General features: G+C 37.2%; 1 protein-coding gene across 1 annotated transcript; it reads left to right on the plus strand.

Annotated features, from left to right (window-relative positions):
- Positions 1–5,685: 5,685 nt before the first annotated feature.
- LOC133609904 (cAMP-responsive element modulator-like) lies at positions 5,686–24,713 on the plus strand. The gene is made up of 5 exons (XM_061965956.2): positions 5,686–6,380; positions 6,561–6,711; positions 10,232–10,300; positions 14,165–14,273; positions 24,572–24,713. Exons 1-5 carry the CDS (start codon positions 6,375–6,377, stop codon positions 24,711–24,713), a joined length of 477 nt encoding a protein of 158 aa, XP_061821940.1. The 5' UTR covers positions 5,686–6,374.
- The last annotated feature ends 179 nt before the right edge of the window (positions 24,714–24,892 follow it).

Consider the following 24,892-nt stretch of genomic DNA (forward strand, 5'->3'; position numbering starts at 1 on the left):
GTGCCTGGGTGGTGCGTGACGTCATGTCCCAGCTCCTGGCGATCACTCCAGCAGCACTGAGAGCGGACCGAGTCAAAGTAACTCCAGATAATGTTGACATTTTCCATAGCTCAGAAAACCGCAAAGTGAAGTAAGACACCACTTTTCCAAAATGGGCTAGCTTGATGCTAATATGCACTGGCTTTGCCATTGACATGCTACTGATTAGCATTTGCGACGCCTCTAAGCGGGTCAATGAAAAGTACAACTAAGTTACCATCAAACAGCTGGTTCCTTAATAAGTGCAACACTTACAGTATTAACACTTTTTGGGGCGCAACAAAAGACCATATTGAGCAAAGTGTGCACTACTGTTATCTAAGTGTAATTACCATACTTGACAATGCTAATAAAAGAAGATTTGGACAACATCATTTTCTAATATTGCAATAAAAAATGATATTTTATGATCAAAAACAAGAATATTAATTAAAACACATTCAAGAAATGAAAATTGAGTATTGATATTGATTCCTAGGTTTTGGGAATTTCCACCTTTTAGCCTAGAAATGTTGTAAAAAAAAAAACATCTTTTTGAGGACATTTTGAATCAGAATAAAAAGATTATTGATATGATTTTGAATATAAAAATGTCTTTTGTTGTGTTTTTGTCTTTGGCCTTCAGACGCTGCAAAGGTAAGAAGACGAGACGACACACGGCGAGTGAAAGGTTGATGAGATATTAAATATAAACATGCTTGTCACTCAGACCAATGTGCTGCTGCTGGTCCTGTTCTCGGCAGGAAGTCTGGTCTTCCTGCTGGCTCTGCTCTCTGGGATCGCCTCCTCCTAAACAACATTCACACTAAATGGCACTTTTTTTTTTGTACTGTGTAAAACAAAGAAAGACTTTCTGTCATTCTGTGATAACTTGAATAAATCCATCTGACTACGTGTCACATGACGTACACTCAAACCTGCTACTGTCCAATGGTAGGTGCCCTACAGGTAAGGGGCGGAGCTACAGGTTGACAATGGTACGACTTGTTACTCTGCACTAGGGTCAGGGCCGGCCCGTGGCATAGGCCGTATAGGCAAATGCTAAGGGCGCCGTCCATCAGGGGGCGCCACGCCAGTGCCACAAATGTTGGAGAGAAAAAAAAAGAGAAAAAAAAGTTGGTACTATTATTTCTAAATACAAAAAATAATCCCATGTTAATTAAAATGCAAAGTAAAGCCTATTTAATAGAAATATTATTTGTTACAACATTACGCCCCCCCCCCGCACGGTGCGCCCCCTCCCTTCCCGTATCATGACTCTTTTTGGACGTCACCACATCAAAAAATCAACACAAGATGCCAAAACGGCCAAAACTGTCAGGTGCCCAGGGAAGAAAAAAGAGAAAAGAAGAGGAGGAGAAACGAGAAAAAGACAGAGGTAGCAGGTAGGTAACGTTAGCCTACATGAAATTATTTGTCTGTTACAGAATGTGATAGTAACCTGGCTTTTTAGCATTAAGCTAATGTTACATGATTCGGCAATTGCTAATCAATAAATAGCTAGTTCTGTTTTAACGTCGGGTTAATATTGTGGAGGGGGCTAAATTGGTATGGAAAATAATAATGTAACGTTAGGTAATTACAGTACTCCCACCTTACATTCCTCAGGGACATTTGTATTAGATCTTTTAAGCAGGTGTTTTTTGTTTACATTGTTATTGCCTTCTGGTTAGCTAATGTTTGCCCTGCAGGTAATAGTCACTTTTCCACCCCTTTATATATTAGGTATAGTTGTAAGCCTAGTTGTTAAAGTGCACATCATTAATGTTAATTAAGCAATATGTATGTAAAAAATATTGTATTTCATATATTCATTTTTTAGTTTTTGCATTCATTTATTTATTCATATTTTTTTTATCTTGTTAACTATTCTGATTGTTAATTTGCTTTCTTTAAGTAAAAAAAAGGTCAAAGACAAAGCTATTCGGTTTCTTGTGAGTATATACACTTCACTGCCGATGTTGGGGGGCGCCACCTAAAATCTTGCCTAGGGCGCCAGATTGGTTAGGGCCGGGCCTGACTAGGGTGGTCCCCTTACCAGATTACAGAACTTTTCTGAATAAATGGGACCACAAAAAATGTCTTTATTGTAACAAAAAATGTTAGTGTACATGAAACATATGTTTATTATTGTCATTTAGTCCTTAAATAAAATAGACAACTTGTCTTTTAGTAGTAAGTAAACAAACAAAGACTCCTAATTAGTCAGTAACATATTGTGTCATTTATTATTTTGTACACATTATGAGGGACAAATTGTAAAAATTGATTATTAATCTGCTTGTTCATTTACTGTTAAAAATCTGCTTATTTTCTCTTTTAACATGTTCTGTGTATAATTATTATACAGGTAAAAGCCAGTAAATTAGAATATTTTGAAAAACTTGATTTATTTCAGTAATTGCATTCAAAAGGTGTAACTTGTACATTATATTTATTCATTGCACACAGACTGATGCATTCAAATGTTTATTTCATTTCATTTTGATGATTTGAAGTGGCAACAAATGAAAATCCAAAATTCCGTGTGTCACAAAATTAGAATATTGTGTAAGGGTTAAATTTTGAAGACACCTGGTGCCACAAACTAATCAGCTGATTAACTCAAAACACCTGCAAAGGGCTTTAAATGGTCTCTCAGTCCAGTTCTGAAGCCTACACAAACATGGGAAAGACTTCAGATTTGACAGCTGTCCAAAAGGCAACCATCGACACATTGCACAAGGAGGGAAAGACACAAAAGGTTATTGCTGAAGAGGCTGGCTGTTCTCAGAGCTCTGTGTCCAAACACATTAATGGAGAGGCAAAGGGAAGGAAAAACTGTGGTCAGAAAAAGTGTACAAGCGATAGGGATCACCGCGCCCTGGTCAAGATTGTGAAAAAAAACCCATTCAAAAATGTGGGGGGGATTCAGAAGGAGTGGACAGCTGCTGGAGTCAGTGCTTCAAGATCCACCACCAAGAGACGCTTGAAAGACATGGGTTTCAACTGCCGCATACCTCGTGTCAAGCCACTGCTGACCAAGAAACAGCGCGAAAAGCGTCTCACCTGGGCTAAGGAAAAAAAGAGCTGGACTGCTGCTGAGTGGTCCAAAGTCATGTTTTCTGACGAAAGCAAATTTTGCATTTCCTTTGGAAATCGAGGTCCCAGAGTCTGGAGGAAGACAGGAGAGGCACAGGATCCACGTTGCCTGAAGTCTAGTGTAAAGTTTCCACCATCAGTGATGGTTTGGGGTGCCATGTCATCTGCTGGTGTCGGTCCACTCTGTTTCCTGAGATCCAGGGTCAACGCAGCCGTCTACCAGCAAGTTTTAGAGCACTTCATGCTTCCTGCTGCTGACCTGCTCTATGGAGATGGAGATTTCAAGTTCCAACAGGACTTGGCGCCTGCACACAGCGCAAAATCTACCCGTGCCTGGTTTACGGACCATGGTATTTCTGTTCTAAATTGGCCCGCCAACTCCCCTGACCTTAGCCCCATAGAAAATCTGTGGGGTATTGTGAAAAGGAAGATGCAGAATGCCAGACCCAAAAACGCAGAAGAGTTGAAGGCCACTATCAGAGCAACCTGGGCTCTCATAACACCTGAGCAGTGCCAGAAACTCATGGACTCCATGCCACGCCGCATTAACGCAGTAATTGAGGCAAAAGGAGCTCCAACCAAGTATTGAGTATTGTACATGCTCATATTTTTCATTTTCATACTTTTCAGTTGGCCAACATTTCTAAAAATCCCTTTTTTGTATTAGCCTTAAGTAATATTCTAATTTTGTGACACACGGAATTTTGGATTTTCATTTGTTGCCACTTCAAATCATCAAAATTAAATGAAATAAACATTTGAATGCATCAGTCTGTGTGCAATGAATAAATATAATGTACAAGTTACACCTTTTGAATGCAATTACTGAAATAAATCAAGTTTTTCAAAATATTCTAATTTACTGGCTTTTACCTGTATATGTGGATATGTTTAGTCCATGTCACGATACACTAGTGATGGGTTGATGAGGCGTCATGAAGCGTTTCGACACATTGCAAAACTGTATCGATACTGTGTCGATACTGTGTCACTAAATACTGACATCTGCTGGACAGTAAAAATCCCTACAGGCAACCTATGGACCGACTCAACTGACACTGATTTGATGCCCTAGTACAGGGGTCACCAACCTTTTTGAAACCAAAAACTACTTCTTGGGTACTGATTAATGCGAAGGGCTACCAGTTTGATACACACTTAAATAAATAAATATATTGTCATTTGTAAGTTACACGTAAGTGTGATTTAAACAAGAATAGCTAAATAAATACATTTATATATATATAAAAAAATGGGTATTTCTGTCTGTCATTCCGTCGTACATTTTTTTTCCCTTTTACGGAAGGTTTTTTGTAGAGAATAAATGATGAAAAAAACACTTAATTGAACGGTTTAAAAGAGGAGAAAACATGAAAAAATTTAAAACATAGTTTATCTTCAATTTCGACTCTGTATAATTCAAAATTCAACCGACAAAAAGAAGAGAAAAACTAGCTTATTTGAATCTTTTGGAAAAAATTTAAAAAATAATTTATGGAACATCATTAGTCATTTTTCCTGATTAAGATACATTTTAGAATTTTGATGACATGTTTTAAATTGGTTAAAATCCAATCTGCACTTTGTTAGAATATTTAACAAATTGGACCAAGCTATATTTCTAACAAAGACAAATCAGTATTTCTTCTAGATTTTCCAGAACAAAAATTTTAAAAGAAATTCAAAGTACTTTGAAATAAGATTTAAATTTGATTCTACCGATTTTCTAGATTTGCCAGAATAATTTTTGGGAATTTTAATCATAGTAAGTTTGAAGAAATATTTCACAAATATTCTTCGCCAAAAAAAACAGAAGCTAAAATATTTATTATTCTTTACAATAATAAAAAATTTTTTTTTTACTTGAACATTGATTTAAATTGTCAGGAAAGAAGAGGAAGATATTTAAAAGGTATATTTGTTTAAAAATCCTAAAATCATTTTTAAGGTTGTATTTTTTTCTCTAAAATTGTATTTCTAAAAGTAATAAGAAGCAAAGTAAAAAAATAAATGAATTAATTTAAACAAGTGAAGACCCATCCATCCATCCATTTTCTACCGCTTATTCCAAGTGAAGACCAAGTCTTTAAAATATTTTCGTGGATTTTCAAATTCTATTTGAGTTTTGTCTCTTTTAGAATTAAAAATGTGGAGCAAAGCGAGACCAGCTTGCTAGTAAATAAATACAATTTAAAAAATAGAGGCAGCTCACTGGTAAGTGCTGCTCTTTGAGCTATTTTTAGAACAGGCCAGCGGGCGACTGATCTGGTCCTTACGGGCGACCTGGTGACCGCGTTGGTGACCCCTGCCCTAGTATATACAATAATATAAACCAAGTCATTTAGGATTATTTCATATCTTCATTTAAATAAAAATATATTTTTTTATCTTTTTTAGATACAGTCAATAAATAATGTGAACATGTATCATAACATGGACATCTAAGAGAACGTGTTGTGGATGATTGTGGACTGGGAATTGTTTTAATTTTATTTTTTTACACATTTTTATTTAAAAAAAAAAAAAAAAGTTTTTCCGACGTATTACATTTTAGACGATTTCTCTTCTTAGTTATTATTTCTCGGGCTGTAGAAAAGAGCCGCTCACAGGGCACAGAGGAGGCGACACAGTTGGCGTATCGGTCACGTGACCAAAACAGCTCATGGTCGGTCACGTGACTTTCTAAAAGCGGTACGCGCACCGACACAGGGTTTCGCTCTATGAGCTCGACGCATGCGCCGATGCATCGGTGATGCCGGACCCATCACTAATGGACATGAAAAAATGGACAGAGCATAAATGTGGTGTGAGGTCGTCAGGACGAACAACAGAAAACGAATGAACTTAAATACTATGGACATAATTAACAACAGGTGCGTGACTCAAAACAGGTGCGTGACATGACAGGTGAAACTAATGGGTAACTATGGTGACAAGACAAGGGAGTGAAAAAGCCAGAAACTAAACAAAACATGACTTCAAACAAAACATGATTACACAGACATGACACAAGTATGTGCTCCAATCACTACATCACAAAAACATAGAAATGATTGTCAAGTCATGACATGATGTTCTTTACAAGTCGACTGTATGTACATATGTATATATTTAAAAGTGTGTGTGTTTTCAGGGTGTCGTCAGAAGTGTCACATGACTTTCAAGCCGCCCTTTTGCTCTTTGAATTCTTGTTATAGTCCAGCTGATCTTTTATTTCCTGCCAGTGGACTTGGCGTCCAAAGTACTTGACAGCGATGGATGTGAGTAACTTCCTAATATTGTTTCTTCTCCACACACACACACACACACACACACACACACACACACACACACACACACACACACACACACACACACCTTGGACCACCATCCGCTCTGTGTTCAACTGGACTACACTTTTCTGGACCATAGTCAGTATTGAACAGTCTTTTCTGTTCAAGTCTCCAAGTCCCAGTGTGTCCCTGGAGGGCCCCCAGGCCTTGTCCTCTATGGCCACCATCACCTCCCAGACTCTGCCCAGCGACTCCACCTCTCCAGACTTCTGCACCAACCTGTGGGGTTACCACAACAACTTCTTGCCCGGAGTCCAAGGTAACAAGCAGGGTTTGTTCCCTAAACATGACAGTCAACACCTTTCATTTCCCTCACACTTCAAAGCCTTTCTAGGGGCCACCTTTCCACTAGGCAAAGGACCGAGGGGCCGGACTTCACCATGTACTATTATTCTTTGTGCAACGTTAACATCCAAATGTCCTCCAATAAACACACACTTTCTTCTATTTTACTAAACGTAAACATGCTAGGCTAACTAGCAGCTACACAGCAGCTAAGCACACAATAACACTCAAGCTAGACATAGGTAATAATCATAGAACAATAAAATGTGTCAATATAAACTAGTATCAAATAATTATAGTTGTATATTGCGTGCGTACACATACAAACGCGTATTAGAAAGTATCCAGTAACAAACGTGTCTGCATCATTCAACTTACTGTGTCACTAAAAAAAAAACTTGTTTTATCACGTAGGGCTTTGCTTCTATTTTAGTCAACTTATTTAGGATGTCATGACTGGGTCTTGGGTGTGTGCTTTTCCGGGATGCAACGGAAAGTTGGCTCGGGCGAGACGGGAATGAAGGTACATGATTTATTTATTATTATAAAAAAAAAAGGAATAAATGAAAGCGCGCACAGTGGCGGAGAATAAACTCCATCCATCCATCCATCTTCTTCCGCTTATCCGAGGTCGGGTCGCGGGGGCAGCAGCCTAAGCAGGGAAGCCCAGACTTCCCTCTCCCCAGCCACTTCATCCAGCTCCTCCCGGGGGACCCCGAGGCGTTCCCAAGCCAGCCGGGAGACATAGTCTTCCCAACGTGTCCTGGGTCTTCCCCGCGGCCTCATACCGGTCGGACGTGCCCTAAACACCTCCCTAGGGAGGCGTTCGGGTGGCATCCTGACCAGATGCCCGAACCACCTCATCTGGCTCCTCTCCATGTGGAGGAGCAGCGGCTTTACTTTGAGATCCTCCCGGATGACAGAGCTTCTCACCCTATCTCTAAGGGAGAGACCCGCCACCCGGCGGAGGAAACTCATTTCGGCCGCTTGTACCCGTGATCTTGTCCTTTCGGTCATAACCCAAAGCTCATGACCATAGGTGAGGATGGGAACGTAGATCGACCGGTAAATCGAGAGCTTTGCCTTCCGGCTCAGCTCCTTCTTCACCACAACGGACCGATACAGCGTCCGCATTAATGAAGACGCCGCACCGATCCGCCTGTCGATCTCACGATCCACTCTTCCCTCACTCGTGAACAAGACTCCGAGGTACTTGAACTCCTCCACTTGGGGCAAGATCTCATGGTTCTCGCCCTTTTCCGGGCGAGAACCATGGACTCGGACTTGGAGGTGCTGATTCTCATCCCAGTCGCTTCACACTCGGCTGCGAACCGATCCAGTGAGAGCTGAAGATCCTGGCCAGATGAAGCCATCAGGACCACATCATCTGCAAAAAGCAGAGACCTAATCCTGCAGCCACCAAACCGGATCCCCTCAACGCCTTGACTGCGCCTAGAAATTCTGTCCATAAAAGTTATGAACAGAATGGGTGACAAAGGACAGCCTTGGCGGAGTCCAACCTTCACTGGAAACGTGTCCGACTTACTACCGGCAATGCGGACCAAGCTCTGACACTGATCATACAGGGAGCGGACCGCCACAATCAGACAGTCCGATACCCCATACTCTCTGAGCACTCCCCACAGGACTTCCCGAGGGACACGGTCGAATGCCTTCTCCAAGTCCACAAAACACATGTAGACTGGTTGGGCAAACTCCCATGCACCCTCAAGGACCCTGCCGAGAGTATAGAGTTGGTCCACAGTTCCACGACCAGGACGAAAACCACACTGTTCCTCCTGAATCCGAGGTTCGACTATCCGGCGTAGCCTCCTCTCCAGTACACCTGAATAGACCTTACCGGGAAGGCTGAGGAGTGTGATCCCACGATAGTTAGAACACACCCTCCGGTTCCCCTTCTTAAAGAGAGGAACCACCACCCCGGTCTGCCAATCCAGTGGTACCGCCCCCGATGTCCACGCGATGCTGCAGAGTTCTGTCAACCAAGACAGCCCCACAACATCCAGAGCCTTAAGGAACTCCGGGCGGATCTCATCCACCCCCGGGGCCTTGCCACCGAGGAGCTTTTTAACTACCTCAGCAACCTCAGCCCCAGAAATAGGAGAGCCCACCACAGACTCCCCAGGCACTGCTTCCTCATAGGAAGACGTGTCGGTGGGATTGAGGAGGTCTTCGAAGTATTCCCTCCACCGATCCACAACATCCGCAGTCGAGGTCAGCAGAACACCATCCGCACCATACACGGTGTTGATAGTGCACTGCTTCCCCTTCCTGAGGCGGCGGATGGTGGTCCAGAATCGCTTCGAAGCCGTCCGGAAGTCGTTTTCCATGGCCTCACCGAACTCCTCCCATGTCCGAGTTTTTGCCTCTGCGACCGCTGAAGCCGCACACCGCTTGGCCTGTCGGTACCTGTCCGCTGCCTCAGGAGTCCTATGAGCCAAAAGAACCCGATAGGACTCCTTCTTCAGCTTGACGGCATCCCTCACCGCCGGTGTCCACCAACGGGTTCTAGGAGAATAAACTATGAAACCAAAAGACTATAGCAAAAAAGTACAAATGAAAAGCACGCCCAGTGGCGGAGAACAAACTATGAAAAACAAAAAGACTATAAACATGGAACAAAAACTTACTTGGCTTAGACAAAAATAGTTGCATGAAGAATGGACATGGGAAGAAGTGCCAGGCATGGACAGAGCATAAATGTGGTGATGTCGTCAGGACGAACAACAGAAAATGAATGAACTTAAATACTATGGACATGATTAGTGAAAGCAGGTGCGTGACTCAAAACGTGAAACAGGTGCGTGACGTGACAGGTGAAAACTAATGGTTGCTATGGTGACAAACAATAGTGCACAATGAGTCCAAACGTGGAACAGGTGAAACTAATGGGGTAATCATGGAAACAAGACAAGGGAGTGAAAAGACAGAAACTAAAGAGTCCTATAACTAAACAAAACATGACTTAAAACAAAACATGATTACACAGACATGACATAGGAGAAGTAAACATGGTAGACTACAGACTACTAGGAGCTAGCAGCTACACAACAGCTAAGCATACAATAGCACTCAAGCTAGACATAGGTAATAATCATTGAACAATAAAAGGTGACATTTGTCAATATAAACAAGAATCAAATAATTATAGTTGCATATTGCGTACACATACGTGCGCGTATTAGAAAGTATCCAGTAACAAACGTGTCTGCATCATTCAACTTACTGTGTCACCAAAAAAACGTGTTTTCTCGCGTAGAGTTTTTCTTCAATCTAATCAATCAATCAAAAGTTTATTCATATAGCCCTAAATGACGAGTGTCTCAAAGGGCTGCACAAGCCACAACCACATCCTCGGCTCAGATCCCACATCAGGGCAAGGAAAAACTCAACCCCCCCCTCCTACTTACTTGTTACCACAAAGAACAAGGGTGTACAAATAGTGAAGCAGTTTTTCCAATGACTCTTTTCAGGCGGTCCATTCTGCTACCAGAACGAGGGAGCTCAGATTGTGCCGATCGCCATGTCGACTACTCAACCAGGTACCAACACCACACCCACTGCTGATCTATGGGTATAAACTTCAATCACCAAATCCTGAAGAGTTCAATATTCCGGTTGAAAGTATTGGTTGGTTGGTTGATTGTACTACTAAACTAATTCAAAACCATCATCAGAATGTGGCACAGTAGGTAAGACCACCCTCAACATCCTGGCATGCTCCTCAGGGGACAACAGATAGTTTGTAGAGGCTCTGTTGGATTAGAACAAATAGTCCTAGAGCATCAATCCAGAAACTGCTGACACAGTCCTGCCATTGTCAAGCATCTGTAGGAACCCGGAACCAACTGTATCAGACAATTGGTCTGAGGATCTTATCCTGGTACCGTAGAGGTCTGTCTTCTTCTTTGGCAGATAATCAGATGGTCAACTCTGTGTCACAGAGCCACACCCTTGTTTCTGGTCCTAAGTGGAAAAAGGCCAACTTTTTGTAAAGGGGGACTATGTGCTCAGACTCACCGCACTAATAGGACCTACGTCTTCAAAGAGAACTTGGTTCAGCGAGGTCCATAGATGGTGTGGCACGTCTTCTCCTTTTACACCACCTATAATTCCGGACAGACTCTGCAATAAACTGGACACTCTTGGCCTCCCCCCTCTCACAAACGCCTGGATAAGGGACTTCCTAGCGGACCGACCCCAGAATGTGAGACTTGGCCCGCACCTCTCATCCTCCCGCACGCTGAGCATTGGCTCCCCACAGGGCTGTGTGCTGAGCCCCCTCCTCTACTGCCTTTACACCCATGACTGCAGTCCGGCCCACAGTGACAACCTTACCGTCAAGTTCGCCGACGATACCACAGTGGTCGGGCTCATCTCCAGGGGTGACGAGGCTGCCTACAGAGAGGAGGTCCTGAAGCTGACGGCCTGGTCTTCGGAGAACAACCTCGCTCTCAACACCAGCAAGACCAGAGAGATCATCGTCGACTTCAGGAGGAGCAGCACCGACCCTGCCCCCCTCTACATCAACGGCGAGCGTGTAGAGAGGGTCCACACCTTCAGGTACCTTGGAGTCCACATCTCTAATGACTTCTCCTGGACAGTCAACACCACATCAATCATCAAGAAGGCTCAGCAGCGGCTACACTTCCTTAGAGTCCTCGGGAAGTACAACCTGAAGCCTGACCTGCTGCTGACCTTCTACCGCTCGTCCATCGAGAGCCTGCTGACCTACTGTATTACGGTATGGTACGGCAGCTGCACTGCAGCAGACAGGGAGAGGCTGCAAAGAGTGGTCAAGACGGCTCAGAAGATCATCGGCCGCCCTCTCCCCTCTCTGACGGACATCTACACCTCCCGCTGCCTCAACAGAGCCAGTGCCATCATCAAGGACAGCACCCACCCTGGCTCTGACCTGTTCCACCTGCTGCCCTCTGGGAAGCGCTACAGGTGCATTAAAACCAAAACAAACAGGCTAAAGAACAGCTTCTTCCCCAGGGCCATAACCATCCTGAACGGACTGCCCCATTGTCCCTCATAACTGCCTTCTCTCTGATTCTGATTCTACTGGGGTTGAGGCTGATGACAGCATCTTCTGTGAGTAACGACAAATGTGGTCAAAGAATCATCAAGTTGGCAAACCTAGGTACAAGCCAAGGCCAAGACCAAGGCAGAGAATGTCTTTAGGACGGACAGAAAAACCAAAAACCAAGGCCTGTCGGTGGAGGTCTGTGAGACAGTCTAAGGACAAGACTCCCCGGTATGCATGGGTGCCACAATCCAGTTACATAATTGCAACGTCAGCATTAGTAACGAGGCTGAGATCCACCTGGATTCCTGACTCCAAACAGCTCGTGGAAACTGATCCGTTGCCACCTGATAACCTCTCCACGCAGGAGAGACGGCAGATCAACTGGTCTTAAAAAAGGGGCTATGTATTTGTATACAAGGTATGTTTATATACTATGTATTTGTATACAAGGTGTGTTTATATACTATGTATTTGTATACAAGGTGTGTTTATATACTATGTATTTGTATACAAGGTATGTTTATATACTATGTATTTGTATGCAAGGTGTGTTTATATACTATGTATATGTATACAAGGTTTGTTTATATACTATGTATTTGTATACAAGGTGTGTTTATATACTATGTATTTGTATACAAGGTGTGTTTATATACTATGTATGTGTATACAAGTTGTGTTTATATACTGTATTTGTATACAAGATGTGTTTGTATACTATGTATTTGTATACAAGGTGTGTTTATATACTATTTATGTGTATACAAGGTGTGTTTGTATACTGTATTTGTATACAAGGTGTGTTTATATACTATGTATTTGTATACAAGGTGTGTTTATATACTATGTATTTGTATACAAGGTATGTTTATATACTATGTATTTGTATACAAGGTGTGTTTATAAACTATGTATTTGTATACAAGGTATGTTTATATACTATGTATTTGTATACAAGGTATGTTTATATACTATGTATTTGTATGCAAGGTGTGTTTATATACTATGTATGTGTATACAAAGTGTGTTTATATACTATGTATTTGAATACAAGGTGTGTTTATATACTATGTATTTGTATACAAGGTGTGCTTATATACTATGTATTTGTATACAAGGTGTGTTTATATACTATGTATGTGTATACAAGTTGTGTTTATATACTGTGTATTTGTATACAAGGTGTGTTTATATACTATGTATTTGTATACAAGGTGTGTTTATATACTATGTATTTGTATACAAGGTGTGTTTATAAACTATGTATTTGTATACAAGGTATGTTTATATACTATGTATTTGTATACAAGGTGTGCTTATATACTATGTATTTGTATACAAGGTATGTTTATATACTATTTATGTGTATACAAGTTGAGTTTATATACTATGTATTTGTATACAAGGTGTGTTTATTTACTATGTATTTGTATACAAGGTGTGTTTATATACGGTATTTGTATACAAGGTGTGTTTATATACTATGTATTTGTATACAAGGTATGTTTATATACTATGTATTTGTATACAAGGTGTGTTTATATACTATGTATTTGTATACAAGGTGTGTTTGTATACTATGTATTTGTATACAAGGTGTGTTTATATACTATGTATTTGTATACAAGGTATGTTTATATACTATGTATTTGTATAAAAGGTGTGTTTATATACTATGTATTTGTATACAAGGTGTGCTTGTATACTATGTATTTGTATACAAGGTGTGTTTATATACTATGTATTTGAATACAAGGTGTGTTTATATACTATGTATTTGTATACAAGGTGTGTTTATATACTATGTATTTGTATACAAGGTGTGTTTGTATACTATGTATTTGTATACAAGGTGTGTTTATATACTATGTATGTGTATACAAGGTGTGTTTATATACTATGTATTTGTATACAAGGTGTGTTTATATACTATGTATTTGTATACAAGGTGTGTTTATATACTATGTATTTGTATACAAGGTGTGTTTATATACTATGTATTTGTATACAAGGTGTGTTTATATACGGTATTTGTATACAAGGTGTGTTTATATACTATGTATTTGTATACAAGGTGTGTTTATATACGGTATTTGTATACAAGGTGTGTTTATATACTATTTATGTGTATACAAGGTGTGTTTATATACTATGTATGTGTATACAAGTTGTGTTTATATACTATGTATTTGTATACAAGGTGTGTTTATATACTATGTATGTGTATACAAGTTGTGTTTATATACTATGTATTTGTATACAAGGTGTGTTTATTTATATACTATGTACTTATGTTATGTGTACTGTATCATCCTGGTGTTCCATGTCGAGCAGGATGTTGTGTAACATGTTTGTGTTTGTGCTGGTCCCTCAGGTGATCTGACCGCCTCCCAGCTACAATTCCCTAACTCCCTTTTCCCGCAGGGTGTGGTCCAGGGAAGTCTTCCCCGCAAACAATCAGAACGCAGCTTGATGAAGAACAGGTAGACGATACTTTGCTTCACTCTGGTCGTGCAGCACAGGTGTGCAAACGTTGTGTGTCGGGGTCACTTACCAAAACTCAGAAGATGTTTAAATATCTTATCATGTCATTTTGTGTCATGTGTTTTTAAAGGAACAACAACTTTGTGTTATATTTTTAAGCATTTTCATGATTTTTTTTCCAACTCAAAATTCTACACACAATACCCCATATTTGTACCTTTTTCATTTAAATGTTTTTGCTATTTTTTTCAACTTGTGTTGTTTTTGTCTGTAGGTTCAAATGGGACAAAACCAAATCAAAACTTTTTTTTTTTAAATACAACTTCAATTTGTCTTTAAATATAATATATAAATATAATTATATTATAATATATTATTATATTATTATTATATTATTATTATATTATATTATATTATTATTATTATATTATTATATAATTATATAAATATATAATTGGAATTAAATACATGTTATTCATTTTCTGGAAAAATATATTTAATCATGTAATACTTTAAAAAAATCAATATTTAATCATTTAATTGCTGATTTAATTATTTAACGAATGACTTGATTATTTAAAATGTTTATTTTATTTATTTATTTATTTTATTATTTATTTATTTATTTTATTTGAAATATTTCATGATTTAATTAGTTTTTTACTTGTGAACACGTGTGTCAGGGCTGAGTTTGTGAAACACTAACAAACAGGTTAATGAAATACATTAAATGTGAAAAATGACTAATTAAGTCAGGAAATAATTAACTCACTAAATCATTATCAGATATGCAAAAAGTAATTATTTAATTCTACACCATATTTTATTTATTTATTTTATTATTTATTTTATTTGAAATATTTCATGATTTAATCAGTTTTTTACTTGTGAACACGTGTGTCAGGGCTGAGTTTGTGAAACGCTAACATACAGGTTAATGAAATACATTAAATGTTAAAAATGACTAATTAAGTCAGGAAAAGTAATTATTTAAATTGTATATGTATGTATATTAATTCACTTTTATTCAATAAACTATTTCCTCGTTTAATTAATTACTCCACAGTTGAATTATTTATTTAATTATTTAAATAAAATGTGTCAGGACTTAATTAATGGTTCATTAAATATTGATATTATTAATTGAATCGGGAAATTATTATTTAAATCGTTAAATAATTATTCAAACTGCGAAATCAATAATTACATGATTAATTAATCAAATACAATTTTACATTAAAAAATGTATCACACATTCATGTATTTAATTCTACACCATATTTTATTTATTTATTTTATTATTTATTTTATTTTAAATATTTCATGATTTAATTAGTTTTTTTTACTTGTGAACACGTGTGTCAGGGCTGAGTTTGTGAAACGCTAACATACAGGTTAATGAAATACATTAAATGTGAAAAATGACTAATTAAGTCAGGAAAAGTAATTATTTAAATTGTATATGTATGTATATTAATTTACTTTTATTCAATAAACTGTTTCCTCGTTTAATTAATTACTCCACAGTTGAATTATTTATTTATTTAAATAAAATGTGTCAAGACTTAATTAATGGTTCATTAAATATTGATATTATTAATTGAATCGGGAAATTATTATTTAAATCGTTAAATAATTATTCAAACTGCGAAATCAATAATTACACGATTAATTAATCAAATACAATTTTACATTCGAAAATGTATCACACATTCATGTATTTAATTCTACACCATATTTTATTTATTTATTTTATTATTTATTTTATTTTAAATATTTCATGATTTAATCAGTTTTTTTTACTTGTGAACACGTGTGTCAGGGCTGAGTTTGTGAAACGCTAACATACAGGTTAATGAAATACATTAAATGTTAAAAATGACTAATTAAGTCAGGAAAAGTAATTATTTAAATTGTATATGTATGTATATTAATTTACTTTTATTCAATAAACTATTTCCTCATTTAATTAATTACTCCACAGTTGAATTATTTATTTAATTATTTAAATAAAATGTGTCAGGACTTAATTAATGGTTCATTAAATATTGATATTATTAATTGAATGGGGAAATTATTATTTAAATCGTTAAATAATTATTCAAACTGCGAAATCAATAATTACATGATTAATTAACCAAATACAATTTTACATTCGAAAATGTATCACACATTCATGTATTTAATTCTACACCATATTTTATTTATTTATTTTATTATTTATTTTATTTTAAATATTTCATGATTTAATTCGTTTTTTACTTGTGAACACGTGTGTCAGGGCTGAGTTTGTGAAACGCTAACATGCAGGTTAATGAAATACATTAAATGTGAAAAATGACTAATTAAGTCAGGAAAAGTAATTATTTAAATTGTATATGTATGTATATTAATTTACTTTTATTCAATAAACTATTTCCTCGTTTAATTAATTACTCCACAGTTGAATTATTTATTTAATTTTTTAAATAAAATGTGTCAGGACTTAATTAATGGTTCATTAAATATTGATATTATTAATTGAATGGGGAAATTATTATTTAAATCGTTAAATAATTATTCAAACTGCGAAATCAATAATTACACGATTAATTAATCAAATACAATTTTACATTCACAAATGTATCACACATTCATGTATTTAATTCTACACCATATTTTATTTATTTATTTTATTATTTATTTTATTTGAAATATTTCATGATTTAATTAGTTTTTTTACTTGTGAACACGTGTGTCAGGGCTGAGTTTGTGAAACGCTAACATACAGGTTAATGAAATACATTAAATGTGAAAAATGACTAATTAAGTCAGGAAAAGTAATTATTTAAATTGTATATGTATGTATATTAATTTACTTTTATTCAATAAACTGTTTCCTCGTTTAATTAATTACTCCACAGTTGAATTATTTATTTATTTAAATAAAATGTGTCAAGACTTAATTAATGGTTCATTAAATATTGATATTATTAATTGAATCGGGAAATTATTATTTAAATCGTTAAATAATTATTCAAACTGCGAAATCAATAATTACACGATTAATTAATCAAATACAATTTTACATTCGAAAATGTATCACACATTCATGTATTTAATTCTACACCATATTTTATTTATTTATTTTATTATTTATTTTATTTTAAATATTTCATGATTTAATCAGTTTTTTTTACTTGTGAACACGTGTGTCAGGGCTGAGTTTGTGAAACGCTAACATACAGGTTAATGAAATACATTAAATGTTAAAAATGACTAATTAAGTCAGGAAAAGTAATTATTTAAATTGTATATGTATGTATATTAATTTACTTTTATTCAATAAACTATTTCCTCATTTAATTAATTACTCCACAGTTGAATTATTTATTTAATTATTTAAATAAAATGTGTCAGGACTTAATTAATGGTTCATTAAATATTGATATTATTAATTGAATGGGGAAATTATTATTTAAATCGTTAAATAATTATTCAAACTGCGAAATCAATAATTACATGATTAATTAACCAAATACAATTTTACATTCGAAAATGTATCACACATTCATGTATTTAATTCTACACCATATTTTATTTATTTATTTTATTATTTATTTTATTTTAAATATTTCATGATTTAATTCGTTTTTTACTTGTGAACACGTGTGTCAGGGCTGAGTTTGTGAAACGCTAACATACAGGTTAATGAAATACATTAAATGTGAAAAATGACTAATTAAGTCAGGAAAAGTCATTATTTAAATTGTATATGTATGTATATTAATTTACTTTTATTCAATAAACTATTTCCTCGTTTAATTAATTACTCCACAGTTGAATTATTTATTTAATTTTTTAAATAAAATGTGTCAGGACTTAATTAATGGTTCATTAAATATTGATATTATTAATTGAATGGGGAAATTATTATTTAAATCGTTAAATAATTATTCAAACTGCGAAATCAATAATTACACGATTAATTAATCAAATACAATTTTACATTCACAAATGTATCACACATTCATGTATTTAATTCTACACCATATTTTATTTATTTATTTTATTATTTATTTTATTTGAAATATTTCATGATTTAATTAGTTTTTTTACTTGTGAACACGTGTGTCAGGGCTGAGTTTGTGAAACGCTAACATACAGGTTAATGAAATACATTAAATGTGAAAAATGACTAATTAAGTCAGGAAAAGTAATTATTTAAATTGTATATGTATGTATATTAATTTACTTTTATTCAATAAACTATTTCCTCATTTAATTAATTACTCCACAGTTGAATTATTTATTTAATTATTTAAATAAAATGTGTCAGGACTTAATTAATGGTTCATTAAATATTGATATTATTAATTGAATGGGGAAATTATTATTTAAATCGTTAAATAATTATTCAAACTGCGAAATCAATAATTACATGATTAATTAACCAAATACAATTTTACATTCGAAAATGTATCACACATTCATGTATTTAATTCTACACCATATTTTATTTATTTATTTTATTATTTATTTTATTTTAAATATTTCATGATTTAATTCGTTTTTTACTTGTGAACACGTGTGTCAGGGCTGAGTTTGTGAAACGCTAACATACAGGTTAATGAAATACATTAAATGTGAAAAATGACTAAGTCAGGAAAAGTAATTATTTAAATTGTATATGTATGTATATTAATTTACTTTTATTCAATAAACTATTTCCTCGTTTAATTAATTACTCCACAGTTGAATTATTTATTTATTTAAATAAAATGTGTCAGGACTTAATTAATGGTTCATTAAATAGATGAATTATTGATATTAATTGAATCGGGAAATTATTATTTAAATCGTTAAATAATTATTCAAACTGCGAAATCAATAATTACATGATTAATTAATCAAATACAATTTTACATTCAAAAATGTATCACACATTCATGTATTTAATTCTACACCATATTTTATTTATTTATTTTATTATTTATTTTATTTTAAATATTTCATGATTTAATTAGTTTTTTTACTTGTGAACACGTGTGTCAGGGCTGAGTTTGTGAAACGCTAACATACAGGTTAATGAAATACATTAAATGTGAAAAATGACTAATTAAGTCAGGAAAAGTAATTATTTAAATTGTATATGTATGTATATTAATTGACTTTTATTCAATAAACTATTTCCTCCATCCATCCATCCATCTTCTTCCGCTTATCCGAGGTCGGGTCGCGGGGGCAGCAGCTTAAGCAGGGAAGCCCAGACTTCCCTCTCCCCGGCCACTTGGTCCAGCTCCTCCCGGGGGATCCCGAGGCGTTCCCAGGCCAGCCGGGAGACATAGTCTTCCCAACGTGTCCTGGGTCTTCCTTGCGGCCTCCTACCGGTCGGACGTGCCCTAAACACCTCCTTAGGGAGGCGTTCGGGTGGCATCCTGACCAGATGCCCGAACCACCTCATCTGGCTCCTCTCCATGTGGAGGAGCAGCGGCTTTACTTTGAGCTCCTCCCGGATGACAGAGCTTCTCACCCTATCTCTAAGGGAGAGCCCCGCCACCCGGCGGAGGAAACTCATTTCGGCCGCTTGTACCCGTGATCTTGTCCTTTCGGTCATGACCCAAAGCTCATGACCATAGGTGAGGATGGGAACGTAGATCGACCGCTAAATCGAGAGCTTTGCCTTCCGGCTCAGCTCCTTCTTCACCACAACGGATCGATACAGCGTCCGCATTACTGAAGACGCCGCACCGATCCGCCTGTCGATCTCACGATCCACTCTTCCCTCACTCGTGAACAAGACTCCGAGGTACTTGAACTCCTCCACTTGGGGCAAGATCTCCTCCCCAACCCGGAGATGGCACTCCACCCTTTTCCGGGAGAGAACCATGGACTCGGACTTGGAGGTGCTGATTCCCATCCCAGTCGCTTCACACTCAGCTGCGAACCGATCCAGTGAGAGCTGAAGATCTTGGCCGGAGGAAGCCATCAGGACCACATCATCTGCAAATAGCAGTGACCTAATCCTGCAGCCACCAAACCAGATCCCCTCAACGCCTTGACTGCGCCTAGAAATTCTGTCCATAAAAGTTATGAACAGAATGGGTGACAAAGGGCAGCCTTGGCGGAGTCCAACCCTCACCGGAAACGTGTCCGACTTACTGCCGGCAATGCGGACCAAGCTCTGACACTGATCATACAGGGAGCGAACTGCCACAATAAGACAGTCCGTTACCCCATACTCTCTGAGCACTCCCCACAGGACTTCCCGAGGGACACGGTCGAATGCCTTCTCCAAGTCCACAAAGCACATGTAGACTGGTTGGGCAAACTCCCATGCACCCTCAAAGACCCTGCCGAGAGTATAGAGCTGGTCCACAGTTCCACGACCAGGACGAAAACAACACTGTTCCTCCTGAATCCGAGGTTCGACTATCCGGCGTAGCCTCCTCTCCAGTACACCTGAATAGACCTTACCGGGAAGGCTGAGGAGTGTGATCCCACGATAGTTGGGACACACCCTCCGGTTCCCCTTCTTAAAGAGAGGAACCACCACCCCGGTCTGCCAATCCAGAGGTACCGCCCCCGATGTCCATGCGATGTTGCAGAGTCTTGTCAACCAAGACAGCCCCACAACATCCAGAGCCTTAAGGAACTCCGGGCGGATCTCATCCACCCCCGGGGCCTTGCCACCGAGGAGCTTTTTAACTACCTCGGCAACCTCAGCCCCAGAAATAGGAGAGCCCACCACAGATTCCCCAGGCCCTGCTTCCTTATAGGAAGACGTGCTGGTAGGATTGAGGAGGTCTTCGAAGTATTCCCTCCACCGATCCACAACATCCGCAGTCGAGGTCAGCAGAGCACCATCCCCACCATACACGGTGTTGACACTGCACTGCTTCCCCTTCCTGAGGCGGCGGATGGTGGTCCAGAATTGCTTCGAAGCCGTCCGGAAATCTTTTTCCATGGCCTCCCCGAACTCCTCCCACGTCCGAGTTTTTGCCTCCGCGACCGCTGAAGCCGCACACCGCTTGGCCTGTCGGTACTTGTCCGCTGCCTCAGGAGTCCTATGAGCCAAAAGAACCCGATAGGACTCCTTCTTCAGCCTGACGGCATCCCTCACCGCCGGCGTCCACCAACGGGTTCTAGGATTACCGCCACGACAGGCACCAACTACCTTGCGGCCACAGCTCCAATCAGCCGCCTCGACAATAGAGGCGCGGAACATGGTCCACTCGGACTCAATGTCCAGCACCTCCCTCGTGACATGTTCAAAGTTCTTCCGGTTCTTCCGGTTCTTCCGGTTCCGGCTGTTTAATTAATTACTCCACAGTTGAATTATTTTATTTTATTATTTAAATAAAATGTGTCAGGACTTAATTAATGGTTCATTAAATATTGATATTATTAATTGAATCGGGAAATTATTATTTAAATCGTTAAATAATTATTCAAACTGCGAAATCAATAATTACACGATTAATTAATCAAATACAATTTTACATTAAATAAATGTATCACACATTCATATATTTAATTCTACACCATATTTTATTTATTTATCTATCCAATAAAAATAAAGAATCTTAGACGGTATTGTTTACGTGAATTTGAATGGTTGTGGTGGATAAATGAAAAAGGTGTTCCCAACACTGTCATGTCTATTATTAATTATTTTTGTCAAACGATTCATTTTTAAAATGTGATTAATCCCAGTAAATCAGCTGTTTGCGTGATTTAAAATGACTTTCTCAAAAAAGACCCCGATATTGTGATACAAGTGTTATTGTCGAAATGTCATCCAGTAACGTGTTTTCAAATGTTTCACTTAAAATACACACCTGTTCTAGTTTTTGCCTCAGTCCCCAGAATGGCACCTTCTCAATGTGAGGACCCGATAAGTCCGAAAGAAGGAGAGATGGTACAGTATTATCTGCCTGCTGGTTGTTTGAGCACACTGCAGCTAGTTAACCAACCCCTACTCCAGCGTTTCTCAAAGTGTGGGGCGCACCCCACTGGTGGGGAATAGAGACATGACAGGTGGGGCGCGAGGAACGGGAGGAAATTTCACTTTAATTTTTTTTTAAATTATTATATTCTTAGATTATTTTTTTTACTATGCTTTCATTTTCTATACACACTGTAAATCACTTTGTGATTCTGTCTGTGAAATCCGCTATATAAATAAATGGAAATTACCGGTACTTATTTTTACTGTAGGCTTTATATTTCTCGGTACGAGCGAAAGTTTGACAGACATAGCAACAGTAACTAATGGGGGCGGGGCTAAGCGGAACAAACTTTCGAGCGGATGGGTAGCAGGCTAATGTGTGGACCACAATTACACAAATATATACATTTGTGACTCACACCTCAAAGGTCGTCGAGCCAGAGCCAGCGCCTGCAGAGAAACAAAAATGTGACGGGCACACACTGTGTCATTCACCGGGAAGCACTCGCGTCAAGGCAGCTCAGCCCCGAACTCAATGAGGTTTTAACAGATGTTGTGAGCGCGGTCAATTTGATCAAAACACGACCACTGAAAGCGCGACTGTTCTCTGCACTGTGTGAGGAAATGGGAGCTGATCATACAGCCGTGCTGTTTCACAGTGAAGCAAGGTGGCTCTCCTGGGGAAAAGTGCTGTCACTTGCCCTGTCTTGCCAAATGCATAGCTCCTCCTTTTTTTTTTGCAAAGATTGCAAAGTGGCACTTTTATTGTATTTATTATTGAACTTGATGCAAGTTATTTGATTTATTATTGAACTTGATGCAAGTTATAACACTTTTGTTTTATTTATTATTGAACTTGATGCAAGTTATAACACTTTTTTTGATTTGTTATTGAACTTGATGCAAGTTATAACACTTTTGTTTTATTTATTATTGAACTTGATGCAAGTTATAACACTTTTTTTGATTTATGATTGAACTTGATGCAAGTTATTTGATTTATTATTGAACTTGATGCAAGTTATAACACTTTTATTTGATTTATTATTGAACTTGATGCAAGTTATAACACTTTTGTTTTATTATTATTGAACTTGATGCAAGTTATAACACTTGTTTTATTTATTATTGAACTTGATGCAAGTTATAACACTTTTTTTGATTTATTATTGAACTTGATGCAAGTTATAACACTTTTTTGATTTATTATTGAACTTGATGCAAGTTATAACACTTTTGTTTTATTATTATTGAACTTGATGCAAGTTATAACACTTGTTTTATTTATTATTGAACTTGATGCAAGTTATAACACTTTTTTGATTTATTATTGAACTTGATGCAAGTTATAACACTTTTTTTGATTTATTATTGAACTTGATGCAAGTTATAACACTTTTATTTAATTTATTATTGAACTTGATGCAATTTATAACACTTTTTTTGATTTATTATTGAACGTGATGCAAGTTATAACACTTTTTTTGATTTATTATTGAACTTGATGCAAGTTATAACAGTTTTTTTGATTTATTATTGAACGTGATGCAAGTTATAACACTTTTTTTGATTTATTATTGAACTTGATGCAAGTTATAACATTTTTGTTTTATTTATTATTGAACTTGATGGAAGTTATTTTATTTATTATTGAACTTGATGCAAGTTATACCACAGCTGCACAGTTATTTTATTTATTATTGAACTTAATGTTATTTTATGTTATTGAGTTCAAATGTATACAACTTGATGTTCAATAAATTTGAAAATGTTAAAGCTTGGCATTAGCGCTCTGTTGGGGCGATGGGGGCAGGTGGGGCTTGAAAACTCCCCCTTGTCCAAAGTGGGGGATGACAAAAAAAGTTTGAGAACCACTGCCCTACTCTAATCACCAATTGCCATGATATAATTATGAGCAAGCACAGTAATACTTGTATGACCCAATGCAAACAACCTTCCTTAGTCATGGTGCAAAAAAATAATAATTCAACAGATATGGTCACACAAAACAATATATTATAATGACACCCATTTAATTCCATTACAAAGCATGATGGGAAAATCCAAAAGCCTCTCCACACTTATTCATGTTTGGTGCATTTTAGCTGCTTGATATTTCTGGTTGATTACAAAACTTTAAGGAAGTAAACAACTTTCACATACCTCTATATCTAATTATATGAATCAGGTCAAAAGTTTGGATCACTAAGCACATAACAAACTCACCTTTTCAGGTAACCATCCCTGGTAAAGGTTTGCCACAAATCTGTTTTTATGCACACAATTAATGCCATCATTTCGATGTGATTAATCACAGGAATTTTAATGCTTTTATTTTGACAGCCCTAATATGACATTTGTGCGCAGGGAGGCTGCCCGGGAATACCGCCGACGCAGGAAGATCTACGTGAGGGAGCTGGAGAGGCGAGCGGAGCAGCTGGAAGATGAAAACATGGCTTTGAAGGAAGAACTCAAAATGTGTAAATCGTGTCAACAGAAAGTGAAATGAGCGCTGGGTCCTTGAACGTGTTCAATTGACGCAAGATGAGTGATGACTTCACACCACGGGATTGTTGTTTGTTTATTTGCTGAAGAATTGTGTTGATTGACATGCAGATATAATCAGACTAATAGCAAATATCAGCAACTTTGTTTGTCCATCACCGACGTGAGCAAAATCTGCTCATA

The sequence above is a fragment of the Nerophis lumbriciformis genome, linkage group LG07, assembly GCF_033978685.3.
Source record: "Nerophis lumbriciformis linkage group LG07, RoL_Nlum_v2.1, whole genome shotgun sequence".
In the NCBI taxonomy this organism is placed as follows: Eukaryota; Metazoa; Chordata; class Actinopteri; order Syngnathiformes; family Syngnathidae; genus Nerophis; species Nerophis lumbriciformis.